This window comes from Petromyzon marinus, chromosome 47 (genome assembly GCF_048934315.1).
Source record: "Petromyzon marinus isolate PM22_M1 ecotype Great Lakes invasive population chromosome 47, UKy_Petmar_22M1.pri1.0, whole genome shotgun sequence".
NCBI lineage: Eukaryota > Metazoa > Chordata > Hyperoartia > Petromyzontiformes > Petromyzontidae > Petromyzon > Petromyzon marinus.
Window position 1 is genome coordinate 6,835,461 of NC_133713.1, and position 13,415 is coordinate 6,848,875.

Sequence of the window (13,415 nt, forward strand, 5' to 3'; positions counted from 1 at the left end):
TTTGAAACTGATTGGCCTACTCCAGAGATAGCCTTCTTTATGGCCTTATCTCACCAGTGTGAGACCAGAGATTGTCAAAAGGCGAACAGTACAAACGCAATGCAGGTTTGAACACTTTAACACCTGTCTTATTTCCAGAAAGGTTAAAGCAAATTCTTATTATGCCAAGGTTAGGCCAACGTTCGGATGTGATTGGAACTGTGGGACCAACATTAGCCCAACATTCGTCCAAAGTTGAGAATTACATTTGCTGTGCTTGTCCACTACTGCCAACACGGTCACCATCCTAGAATCTCACCCAGAACTGGAAGAATGAGGACGTGCAGAATGAACACCTCCTCGTTTAAGTCCCAAACATCGCATCTCCTGGTTTTGAAATCCTCAAAGACACCACCAGTGGTGGAACCATTAACCGCATCAGAACGTCAACAGGCCGATGCGTGCATCTCCTCCGCAAACGGAAGATTCAGGACACAAGCCACAGAGCGACTTGTGGCCACGCAACCCAAACTATGGATCGTACAGTAAACCCGTAGAGACGCACAGAGATGCACTGAGACTCATAGGAACACACCACACATCCGATGTGCACGTTCGGCTACGTAAAGTGCTAAAGAAGTTAAGCATACAGAGACTCGGAGATACATTAGTGACAAGCGACGGTGTGATTGTGGCCATGCAATCCAAACTGTGGACTATTTAGTAATCCACTGTGGTCTGCGCTCCTTAAAAGGTAAAGGAGCAACAAACTGTCTCCCTCCTGAAGCCCTCTCGTCGTGGCCAGCAGCAGACCTCGACATTGGCATTTAGCTCCTAAACTGTCTGCTGCCGTACGTAAGAATAAAATCGTGAAAATAATTGTTACAAAAAAGTTTTTGTAGAGGCCGAGATGGACAGACGGGTCGTGGAATGTGCTTGTAAACTGAGAGCGACGTAAAAAAAAAAGCAGATAAGTGTGCTGCTGCTCGTTTTGCTAGCACAACCAGGTATCTGCTGCGGCCACATGGACCTCCCAGGTTCCTCAAGCACATTAAAGCGCGGCCCTCTTTGAACGTTCGGCGGCGGCCAACAAACGGTCGGTGTTACGCCGACTTTTGCGGGTCGGTGTCAAATCGACGCACGGGTCAGTGGGCACACGAACGGCAACGGCGACGATAGCTGTCAGCTCCGTTACCCAAACTCCGCAACAGTCGCGAGCCGTTGCCCCTCCCCTCATCCCCGGCCACCCCGCGACGTGGCACCGCACCCTTGGCGCGAGCGCGCGGACGGACGCGGCACCCGTGGGGCCCGTCGTTAAAAGTTTCCTTCGCGCGGACCCCCTGCGGCAAGAAGAGGTTTCGTCCGCCACCCTTAGCGGAAAGAGCAAAAGTTACAGGTTCGTAACGCGCGGCGCAAGTTCCCGTAGGTCCGCAGGCAGCGCGCAGCCAGAGCGTGCGAGGTTGGCGGGGGGGGGGTGGTGGTGGGGGGAGGGGGGTGGAGCGTGCAAATGAATCGCCGCCGAGCGGGTGCGGTGCGCGATCGCGCGGGGACAAGCGGCGGATTCTTGGAATGTTTGCGCCGGTGTTGACATCCCCCTACGGCTCCGCCGAGCCGAGTTCTCCGGGGGAGGGCGTGCGACGGAAAAAAACACCGCGGGGGAAAAGAATAGACGTGGCGCGGGTTGTTGTCAACGAGCGGCCGCAAAGCAACTGTTTGTGTCCAAGTGCTTTCCGTGCGTGCACCGAGAATCTTCGGCGCAAAATTAACGGGGGGAAGTTATCGTGAAGCGAGGGGCCGTGCTCGCCTGCAAGGTCGCCAGCTCACCGGCATTGCTACAAGCAAGCCTGACCCTGCTGATGGGGCACAGTTGTTTTGAAACCAGCCTAGAGTTTTTGCTCGTACGCAATCAATGCTGCATTGGTCAACAGCTTGTGAAGGCCGTGCCGGCCAGTTTGTGTTGAACTTTTGACCCTCAGGCTGTCGGCTATCCAACCATCGCCTTTGTTAATATTACAACACACACAGCCTTGCGGTGGGCAACCGACACGATTCTCAAAGTTACATCACCACCACTTGTTGTTGTCGCGATGCTGTTTTTCCTTATTTAGTTCGTATGCTTGACACGCTGATGGCACAGAGGCAATAGATGGAGAGCGGCAGTGCGGCGGGGGTTGTGCATCGCACTACAAAAATTCGGCGCCCGAGTTCCATTCCTGGCAAGGGCTAAAATCTAACATCAGCTGTGAGTGATATCTTCAACCCCGGTAATGGACCTCCAAACAACCCCCCACTCGTGCCCCACCACCCACACTGACCAGCATGGTGAAGTATGGTCAAACGATACCAACAAGCAATCACGGCGTAGGGAGTCCCTCATCCAGCAATGGATTGACAGCGTGGGGTACACGTGCAATTTTTTTTCAACTTTAATATTTCACCCATAACCATGGGTTATTCGTAGCTACTCGATATATAGCTTCATGAGGGCAGTGTTACATTGGCTGCCCGTTTGTATATTCCGTGCGTTTTAGGAAGCGTGTGAAATTTTAGGCGCGACCATTTCACCGCAGTGTCGCAGTGCTTCGGGCGTTCAATTGTTGCACGTTGAGTCTCAAGTGTTGCCCGTTTTTGAACGTGGGTCAACTCTCCTTGCACCTCTGTTGCGTGGAACGCAACAGCTTGGCCCCCACTCGTTGGCGTTCGTGGGCGTGCACGTTCGTGTATCTCTCCGTTAGCATTTTGATCTGATCTTACATTTCGGAGAGCGTTACTTGCCTGTTATGTTTGTCAGTTCACCAGCATTGATCGCTCGCAAGCCTGACTGCTGATGAGACACTATCATGTTGAAACCAGTGCCGTGTTTGGCTGCTGAAAATATTCACTCCCAGAGGGCTGTGGGCCCAATGAGTTGTAGAAATTTTTTTATTGAATTTTGATGTTGAGAGGCACCTATGAAGCAGCCGTATGAACGAAAAACGCAGGGTTTTGTAGCTGACACAATGGTGCAGATTTGTTTTTGTTTTTAATCGGCCACGGAGTCGTGCTATGCCAAAACTATTGTAAACGCAACATAACAATTTTGTCGGGTGGTGGAGGGTTACTGACAATAATTTTGGCTTAAATGTACCCCGTGGCCTGACCCAAAAAGAAGTATCGACCTAAAAGACGCAGTGTCTGCTCATCCATTCTGTTACTTGGATTTCCTTTGTATGTTGAATTTCTTTCGCACCATACGTAGCCAACCATGCCAATCGGAGGTGGGAGGTAGTGGTTTAACGCGCTGTGCTACGAACCTGGCGATCCGAATTTGAGTCACGCTCACGGTCACCCAGTAACGATGATATGAACCGGTCCTGGGGCCTCCCCAAGGTCGACTCAGCCTCAAACATCGCCACTGTGTAGACAAAGGTGGCCAGTTAGGCGCCGTGCCGACCACCCACACCCCTTCGTGTGCTGTGCCGGCATCCATAGGTGCTTGCTAGCTGGCGCTTGCCTCAACAGTCCGTTAAGACACACACGGGGAGGATCTTTCATTCTCTCTGATGTCGACGGTGGTAAGGGCCGGCATACCTGGGTTCGCTAGGGCAGGGGTTGCGAGTGCGGCCTTCGTCTGCAGGGGTGGAGGTTCGACGAGGAGGCGGACGAGGGGAGCGGCCGAGGAGTGGACGCGACAGATGGCGGTCCCGTGACATGACCCCTGACCCTCGACTCCGCTGTTTGGGTGGGGGCGACCAGAACGGCAACAAAGATGAGACGGAGGGCGTTGGAGAGGGTTGGAGTTGGAGGGCATCATGGGGGGTGGGGTGGGGGCAAGCCGGGGGGGGGGGCGGGGTGTGGGGGGCATTCATGGTAATTGCGTGCACCCACTGGGCTTGTAATCATATTAAAATACTGATTGTCAAGCCTTCTCCCATAGGCCTTCTCTATTATTTAGCTTCAAGGCCTCACAGCTCCTCGACGTATGCAAAAATGCCGCCGGTTTTATGAAAGGAGCTGCAAATCAGACATCTGTTTACCCCTCGGGGGTGGAGGGGGGGCGGGTGCTTGTGTCAAAAGGTATTGTGCATGTGTTTTTGTAAGAAATGCGATTGTGGATATTGGCCATTGTGCATATTGAGCGGGCGGCGATCGGTATTGATGGACGCGCATCGGTCTCACTGGGGCTGCAGAGCTCTCTCGTCTGCCCGGGCTCGAAGCCCTCCCTCTCTGGGGCAAAGAAGCGTTTGGGTTGCAGTTCTATATGGAAATTGTCCCGCAGAGTAGGCAAAGACACCCACTATTACATTGTTGTTGAACTTGTTTACCGGCAAATCCTCAGCTCTTTTTTCAGGAGAGCCCTGCGCTAAGTAAGTTATTTTTTTTTCTCGCAGCCGGGGGTTGCTACGCATTTCTCAATTCAGTAACGCACGGTGTGAATTTAGTTTTTTTTTTTTAATTGGCAAGTTTGGGGCCATGACGCCAGCAGCGCTCAGGTGGCCTCCTCTCCTTCAAACGACGTCACGGGATCTTTAACGCGAGACCCGAGGGTGCGTATCTGACGGCCAATGCACCTGCAGCAGCAGCAGCAGCAGCAACCGGGGGGGCGGCCCACCGGATTGGAACAATGAACCTTTGCGGCGGGCGGCAGAGGCCCTACCACGGGCGCGTCACCGACCAGAGCACCTCGGCCAAGATGATGGCGCCGTCCTGCAGCTGCCTTCTCACGCCACTGCTGGTGGAAAGGTCTCGAGTAGAGGGAGCTCTGGAGAGCCCCTCTCAAGGAGAGTTTGGGCCCTACCAATCGACTAACTGTGGTGTTGTAATAATAATAATAATTGGGTTTTTTCCCTTTTTTCTGGCAACAAAACTGAAACTTTTTTACAAGGATTCATGTTACTGCATTAACCACAATACCTGCAGTCAAAATGCAAACAAAAACACACTATGATAATATATGCATTGTCCTTGAAACTGATTGGTCCACACCAAAGAAAGCCGTCCCTTTTTGTGGACCAATCAGTTTCAAGGACAATGCATATATATAGTATATATCATAGTATGTGTTTTTGTTTGCATTTTGACTGCAGGTATTGTGGTTAATGCAGACATGAATCCTCGTAAAAAAGGTTTCAGTTTTGTTGCCAGAAAAAAGGGGAAAAACCCTATTATTATATTTTGGTACTGGCAAAGGAGGTCTAATGATAACTGTGGTGGTGTTTAACACGTTGGCTTTCGCGACCAATCCCGTCCATAATGCAGGTTTTTTTGGGTTAGATCGCATCAATACAGGGTGCTTCGAAAAGATGTTTCCAGAATTTGCAACAATACCACGAGAAATGTGCCTCCAGGCTCTGGAGACCATTCCAGGGGCATGTGTTGACAATGATGATACATTTGTTATCAAATGTATATTAACCGTTCTTTTTCCATTAAAAACAATGGTCTCATACAAGGATGAACATTTTTTCGAAGCACCCTGTATATAAACGTCATTAAACCCGCCACCACCCGAGACAGCCAATTAGTAAAGGTTTGTCACTCGCATCGTCATGAAGCTAGTTGTAATTACTGGCGAAACGTCGTACTCAGATTGTAAATGTTGTGGATTTGCTCTCCAACACACCGGTTAGTGCTGTACTAGTGACGAATTGGCCACGTTCTGTTTACGTGGCAAACCTCACTAACTGGCTGTGTCGGGTGGTGGCGGGTTTCACGACACATTTACGTGACCAAACCCAACAACCTCGATTATGGATATTGCTCGCGAAAGCCGACGTGTTGCTACGAAAGAAGTTCAACATACATGTATAACATGAGATCACTCGCATCGTTAATGATAATGTAGCTTGTTCATGTTGTTGTTGTTCAAGGTGTGAATCGGCGGCCCGCCGACCTTCCCTGGGCCCTAGCCCCCCGGACGTGCACCTCCCGTTACCTGTGCCGGCTGCTGGATCCGGGGACGGGTGGATGTTGCTGTTGTTGGCTCGCGAGTCGGCGGTCGTTGTTTTTGTCGTCGTCGTCGTCGTTGCTGTGGCGGCGGCGGCGGCGGCGGCTGTCACGACGGTGGTGACGGTGGCGGTGGCCGTGCTGTGGCGTCCGACGCCGGGCGTCGCCGTGCGGTGCTCTCCCTCCACTCGCACGTTCCCGTTGAGCCGGTCGCAAATGTCTTCTACCGACGCTGCGGCACGGCACGGCACGGGCGCACGCGCGGGGGAAGAGAAAAAAAAGAGAGAGATGAACGTCGCAGGTGAGCGTGGACGATTCCCAAGCCGATTCTGGCAATGCCCAAAGCCGGCGACGCAGCCGTCGATGCCGCCGGCGGTAGGGGATCAAGCGGGGACGGCACTGGCGCGAGGCGTTTCCGCGCGGCCTCGAGTCGCTGTTGACCTTGTTGACCTTGGGGAGAAAGACTGAAGGTCAATTACAATTCTCTTCTTTTTATGGGTGCCCGAAAAACAGTTGTCTGTCGGGCACGGTGAGATCCACTCGCGTTATTTTGAGGACCCTCTGCATTATTCACCTCTGTTCTGCTGAACCGAATGGACGTGGCTGTTCATGAATTAAACAAAGCTGCTTGGTGACACTGCGTCGCCAGTGGTGCACATGCACGAATAACAAAGTCGCTCGACGCAGACCGTCAATAACACCGCGTCCGCTGAAGGAGCGCGGGCTCCATTGTTCCCAGATATAATTGTCATGAAATACCATGCACATTTGACCGATGTGACCTTTTCTTTAACAAATATGTTATTTAAAAAAAAATCCTCTTTGAGTTGCCCATTGTAACGCGATAAACACATACAATATATGCCGATTAGACACACGAGTTTTTAAAAAATATATTTGTATAAAAAGATTTTTGATTTAAAGCTTTCGTGACTGCCGGGATTCATATTATTGGTTCTTTCGGTAAAAGAAGGGAAACAATAAAAGAATAAAAAAATATTTTTATTTTATTTTATTGTTTCCCTTCTACGTTTCCCTTCTACGTGACATTACCGAAAGAACCAATAATATGTATAAAAAAGAGTTTGGCTGCAGACCACGGTCATAAGTGACACGGTGCACATTGTACATCTATTTCCGCGTTGCTTGAGAATTCACTGCGGAGTTCACACCAAGAGAGATTCGATTGTTATTTTTTTAATTCTCAAGCGAAAAAGTGAATTGGTTTCCTCTGCAGGAAAAAAAAAAACGAATGCGGAAACACTCCACCCAGGACGGTTAAATCCCCTCTCCCCCCTACTTCCTCACCAACCCCATCATCTTAGTGTGCAAATGCCCCCCCTGCCCCTTGCCTCCATGCCCCCCCCGCCCCGCAAAACCCCCCCCATTAATAATGCATTAACTGCATTTTAATTTAGGCCTTGACAAATTCCCAGCGGACTCTAAAGCACAGCAGCAGAAGAAAAAAAAAATTCCTAAAAAACAAATTGCCTGCGCCGTCATTCAACCGTGGCACTTATTCATTTGAAGCGTCTCCCAAGGAAGTGATTTTTCAGGACAGTTAGCGGTGCATCAGCACATTGTTGTGGGTGAGGGGTTTTCGATTGAAGCCCCCCCATCACTCCACCCCCCCCCCCCCCACTTTATCTATGGGGAGCCGCCTTTGCCAGGGCGCCACGGTGGCGAGATGTTAACTCCCTCGCCTGGTATACAGGAGGTTGTGGGTTCGATCTCAACCCTGACGCCAGTATATTTGGAGTTTGCATGTTCTCCCCGTGATTGCGTGGATATTTTTTTCTTTTTTTTCTCTCCAGGTCCTGCGGTTTTCCCCTCCACATTTAGAATCAACAACAACGCGCGTTCAGAGTATATGGCTGCTATAAATGCCCACGTGGTAAGCCACTTCGTTGAGCTATCATTTGTGGCCAAGTCGCTTCTGGCAAAGAGCTACGCAGCTCAGTGGGCCTTAGCTGTTAAAATAAAAAAAATAGTGCAGTAAATAATTTAGTTGAGGTGCCGCACGGCTGAGACTCGGAGCGGCCAGGGTTTTTTATATATATAAAGAAGAGATCTTAAAATTGGACGTTTTTGCAACTTGGTGTGTTAATTCAATACCCGGGCATAACCCTGATCACTCCCACCGCGCTCGGGCAGCGAGTTTTCCAGATTCCTGGAATTCCTCGGTTTGCCGAAGACGTACAATTGTTCAGATTGTTATGCAACTCACAAGGTTAGATTTGTCAGTTGCATAATCTCTGCAGCACCGTAATTGTCTTCCACACCCGATGGATAAAAAACATTTTATGGGGCCATTTGCTTTCAGTGAAGTGGTTTTTATTTCATATCAAGCTCGATGCAATCACAATTTATTTTGTTCGCGGAATTTTTGTAGGGACCCTCCGATGCGTTCTGTCTCTCGAAAGCCCTGTGGGGGGGGGGGGGGGTTAGGGCCAGGAGGGAATATCACCCTCAGGTCGTAGGTCATAGGTTGCAACGCGCTGACCTGACCCCACTCCGCGGTTAGTCGTCCCTCCCAGGGTCTCGGGTTAAATATAGACAGGAAGTTGGCACTATGAGGACGGCTCCTTCGCATTATCGCCCCCATATCCGAGCTGCGAGCATTCGCGCTGAACGTTAATTTACGAATAGACGGACAGAGCTGCCGACAGTGGCGAGCGACCCCCCTCGGTTTCACCGCAGTTGTGTCGGTTCGGCGGGCCACGCGTGGTGGGGTAGAGTGTGGGTACTCCACAATACAGGTGTTTTTCTGGGGGGGGGGGGGGGTTAGGTCACCTGATGAAGCTAGTTGTAATTACTGGCGAAACGTCGTACTCGGATTGTAAATGTTTTGGCTTGTCTCTCCAACACACCGGTGTTGCTGTACTAGTACATCGGGTTTAACGACACATTCATATTTTTACGCGATATTAAACCCCCCCAAAAAAACCTGCATTATGGATGATATTTGGTCGCAAAAGCCTACGTGTTGGTGTGGGTACCACCGCCGCTTTCAAGACATCTTGCCAGCATGGGAGGGTCGGCTAAAATATCCTCCCATGTCGAGGAGCTGTCTAGAATGTCCCTCCGGTGGAGTACCTTCCACCGGCAGTGGCATGAGCGTGTACTTGCAGTGCCGCGCCTGACGAATACGCGTATTCACACGTTAACGCAATCACAGGGCACGTTCTCAGGTGTCACGTGGTTTGCAAAGCGCCAAACGCAGAGAATGCGTCGAATGACCCAGAAATGTGAATCGCCGAGCCACTGTTAAAATTAGCCATTGTGCTGTGCGCTGCCGCGTTGGTTACTTTGATGAAGTTTCGTAAGCAAGCAGCAAATTAAGCCGCCGACGGCTCGTTATAATTCAGAACGTTAGGCAACGGCTAGCTCACGTAACGCGCTCCCACGTGAACCGCACTTGAGATTTTTTTTTATTATGAAACTTTTTTTTATCACTGAAGGATTCGTCTGTTAATCAACAGCTCCCTGTCAAGTAAACATGGAACGTTGCGCAGATATTGTGCCGATGTCGGTCCGACGTTGTGGCAACGTTGTGGCAACGTTGTTCCGACGTGCCAACTTTGGTCCAACGTTGTGCCAATGTTGTGCCGACGTTGGGCCAACGTTGTGCCGGCGTTATGGCAACGTTGTGGCAACGTTGTGCCGACGTTGTGCCAACATTGGTTCCATTGTTCTAACCGTATTCCGAAGTGGCCCCAAAGTTCGCATGTTTACTCGGGTGATAAATAGGTAATCGTTCATAATACGCATATTTAAAACTGTACGGTACATCGTTAACCGTAATTTTTAAAAATGTCATTCTTATCAGGTCCCCATAGTGTAAAGCAGGGTCGTATTATCCAAGAGGCCACAGTAGGCACTGTGCCTAGGGTCTACGAAACTGAAGGGCGTAAGAGAAAATATTTTGACCTTTTTTTTGTTTGTTTAACACGTAGGCTTTCGCGACCAATATTCTGGCGAATTGCCCGATGATGCTGGATGTAATTACCAGCGAAACGTCGCACTTAAAAATTGTAAATGTTGTGGATTCACTCTTCAACACACCGGTGGGCTAAAGTAGTGAATTATTTTGTCTTTTGTCAACGTGCTGATTCGCCGTGTCGTGTGGTGGAGGGTTATGACACATTTCTAACTAACGCGATCTAACCCAAAAACCTTTACTATGAATGTTTTTATTTGTTTGCATGTATGTATGATAAAAAAAAAAACATGTTAATTAATCTATTTATATAGCAAGGATAGGCACAGTGTATATACAAAGAGGCAGAGTAATGGCAATCGGTTTTTTTTTCATCATGTGAGAGAAATTAAACCCTGCAGATGAACTTTGAGAGATTTTCTTTCATTGCAAAATTAGCAAATAACATCTTCAAATGATGTTTTTCGCACAATCAAGTGGGTGACAGCGGCGGTGGTAGTAGTAGCATGGGGCCAGCAGTGCCAACTGTCTAAAGTTATCACTGAAGGCCCACGAAATAGAAGTGTCTAAGGGCCTACAAGAACCTTAATCCGGCCCTGGTGTAAAGTGGCAGTCCAACTCTTTATCCCAACTGCCTGTCTGGCAGCAGGCGTGACTCGCTTCGTCTCTACTTGTATTAAACGGAACAAACAATGCCGAACGACGATTGCCCTCTCGGGCCCCCCTATAGTAGGAAGCCACTGGGAGCTATTCACTTTTAAATCAAGGTTTCACAACTCATTTAGAAAGAACTGCTTTTTGTGTTCAGTTTGTTGTTCCCTCCGGTGAGCACGGTTGGATACGTGTGGTGCGAAAGAAGTTCAATGTACATGCGGAGTCCATGGATCCTGGGCCTGAGCAAGTAATTGCAGGGCTGCACCTTTAACCATGTCATGGCACACGTGTTCATAAAGAGAAAACATTCGTATAAAAAACCCCACAAATATAGCAAGGATGTGTTATCGTCTGCTTATGTATGAATTTTATTGAACATCCTGACATCGGTATTATTGCCGGAAAGGGTAAAACGCCCGTTATTCGTTTTCATTCAGTTGTTAAAGTTTGCGCTCTGCACGGAGAAGGCAGCAGCTGGTCCCTCGATCGTGTCTCAAATTCCGTGGTCTGTGCAAGACCTCCGATTGGCACTGTCGGCTACGTAACGGTGCGAAAGAAGTTTAACGCACAGTATTCCAGACTTGCCTTCCCATAAAATAAAAAAACGTAAAATACAAAATGGTTTATTTACATATTGATTATTTTATTTACTGCTGGCCTTATGCTACTCCTTGCACACGGTTGCGATTAATTTCTGCAATTCACTCTGCTTGGTCGTTGTCAGCGACTGAGGTGGTGACGGGGTTTCACCTTTCTCATTCCCGTTGCTCCGTGCCCCCTGCTACACCATTCCCGTTCTGCTGCAATGTTTCACCGATGCACTACTTTATCGTGGGCGATATTGGGCACGTAAAATAAAGATGGATTGATTGATTGTCTGGACTGCGTGACATGCAAGGGTTTCGTTTCGCGATATTTTTTCCGAAACGCTGCGAGGCTGGTTTTGGATGGAGAAGGCTCCTATGGATTATCGGCGTAAGGCACTATCACTAGAATTCAAGGTACTCCTATCTGTACTATTCAAGCAAACTGTATCTCAAAACGCTGCAGAACATGCAATGCGGAATCCACTGAACCGGTGACAAGGCAAACCAGACCCGGGGACAATTTCCCAAGCTCTGTGGTCCTATATTGGAATGTTTATTGTACCCCTTGAATTACTGTCATCATAAAAAAAAACATTAAAAAACACGGAGGATGCATGGACTCACCGTGATGAGAAACCCACAGCGACCGGCCCGGAAGATTTTTTGTCAAAGGTAAAGGCAATAGCCCTGAAATTGCTCGCTCACATCACTGCTCACGGAGACAGGTACTTGGCCTATTCCTCGACGCTGAAATAGGTGGGTGCACCCGCACATTGGTGACCTGCCGATCAACAAATTGCAGGTGTGCCCATTTATAGTGCTGGGTTTCCCCTCCCCCACCCCTTTTCCCCCCTCCTTCAAGCACCCACCCCCCTCCCCTGCCAGCTCTGGGCGACGCTGCCGTCTGCATGGCGAGTGTCCCAAGAGCAAACGCTAAACGTGCAAGTAGGTTTTGTCGTTATGCCATATCACTCCCGCATGCGGTGATCTCCCATTGGCTAAAAACACGCACTTTATGTCAATGGTGTTGGTGAAACATCCCCCAATGTAGCGAGGGCCTCCTGGACTCAGCGTGGCTTCCCTGGGTAGATTAGTAATTGTTGTTGTTGTCATTATTATTGTTTGTACACGGAGCAGCGTTGCATTTCTCTCGCGTTTCACGGGCATTATCGGAAACCCGCAGAGCGCTTGAGATGGTTACGGCCGTGGGGAGGAGGCTTTCATCCAGCAGTGGATAAATCATAGCTGACGACGGTGCTGCTAGTGGTGGCGGTGAATGGACGAGTAGTTTTTTTTGTAAATTTCCGCAGTGACCGATGCATAGATGTTAGTACTGTACCATTAACAAAAAAAATCGATAAAAAAACTCATTACAATCATCAATAACACTGTGACTTTAAAATGAAGAATGTATCATCGTTGTAATAACAGCCGAAGGTTCGGGGCAATGGCCCCTTTTCATAACACATGAACGGTGCAATGATGTACATGCCATGAGGAAGGGCCATTGCCCGAAACGTTGCCTATGATATATTTGACAAATGTGTTCCATTTTTTGTTCATCGTGTTTGTGCACCACTGCCAATGCAGCATCAAGCAGCATAACATCATTAGCACCACGAACAGTTTGATAGTGCATCTGTGATATAATGCAATGACCAAATTGTGAATACTAAACCATCTGCAATGAAAAAATAAGAAATCCTTGATTCCAATATTGTTCTGTCGGGACAAAATTAAAAAAAAAATTACCCATAAAATCCGCACTGCTAGCAACTGGAGCACCTGGATAACCCACTTAGTGTGCCAGGGTGTACCGCTAAAAAACTCTGCACAGATGGATTAAATCCACACACTCAACCGCAGAGCTTGGAGCAAATCTCTCTGGGGTACTGCGGTGGCGAGATTTTGACTACCTTCGCCTGGTATTCAGGAAGGGTGGTGGGTTCGATCCCGACCCTGACCCCTGCTGTATATTTGGAGTTTGCATGTCTTTCTCTCCCCGTGGTTGTGTGAATTTTTCTCCGGGTCCACTGGTTTTTCCCTCCATAGTTAGATACACGCATTTAGAGTATTTGACTGCTATACATTTCCATATGATAAGCCACTTCGTTGATCTACCATTAGCGGGCCTTAGCTGTTAGAATAAAACAAAATTGTCAAACAGCGTAATCTGCGGAGCGCATCTGGTTTCACGATCATAGATTTTTTGGTCAGATCACAGAAGTCGACAGAGGTGTGTCGTACGCCCTCCTCCACACCTATCGCTGTGCTGCCACCCCCTGGCACCTCACTGCCCTCGCAGCCGCACGCCAACAACGCCCGGTAGG

At 49.0% G+C, this 13,415-nt stretch overlaps 1 protein-coding gene across 1 annotated transcript in view; it reads right to left on the reverse strand.

Moving 5' to 3' along the window:
- LOC116952614 (uncharacterized) overlaps window positions 1-13,415 on the reverse strand; it is a 77,229-nt gene that overhangs the window by 25,399 nt on the left and 38,415 nt on the right. Inside the window, exons 6-7 of the mRNA XM_032972146.2 lie at window positions 5,894-6,136; window positions 3,550-3,692 (exon numbers count right to left, since the gene is read on the reverse strand). Of these exons, the coding sequence (XP_032828037.2) occupies window positions 3,559-3,692; window positions 5,894-6,136 (377 nt within the window). The 3' untranslated portion in view covers window positions 3,550-3,558. The remainder of the gene's footprint in view (window positions 1-3,549; window positions 3,693-5,893; window positions 6,137-13,415) is intronic.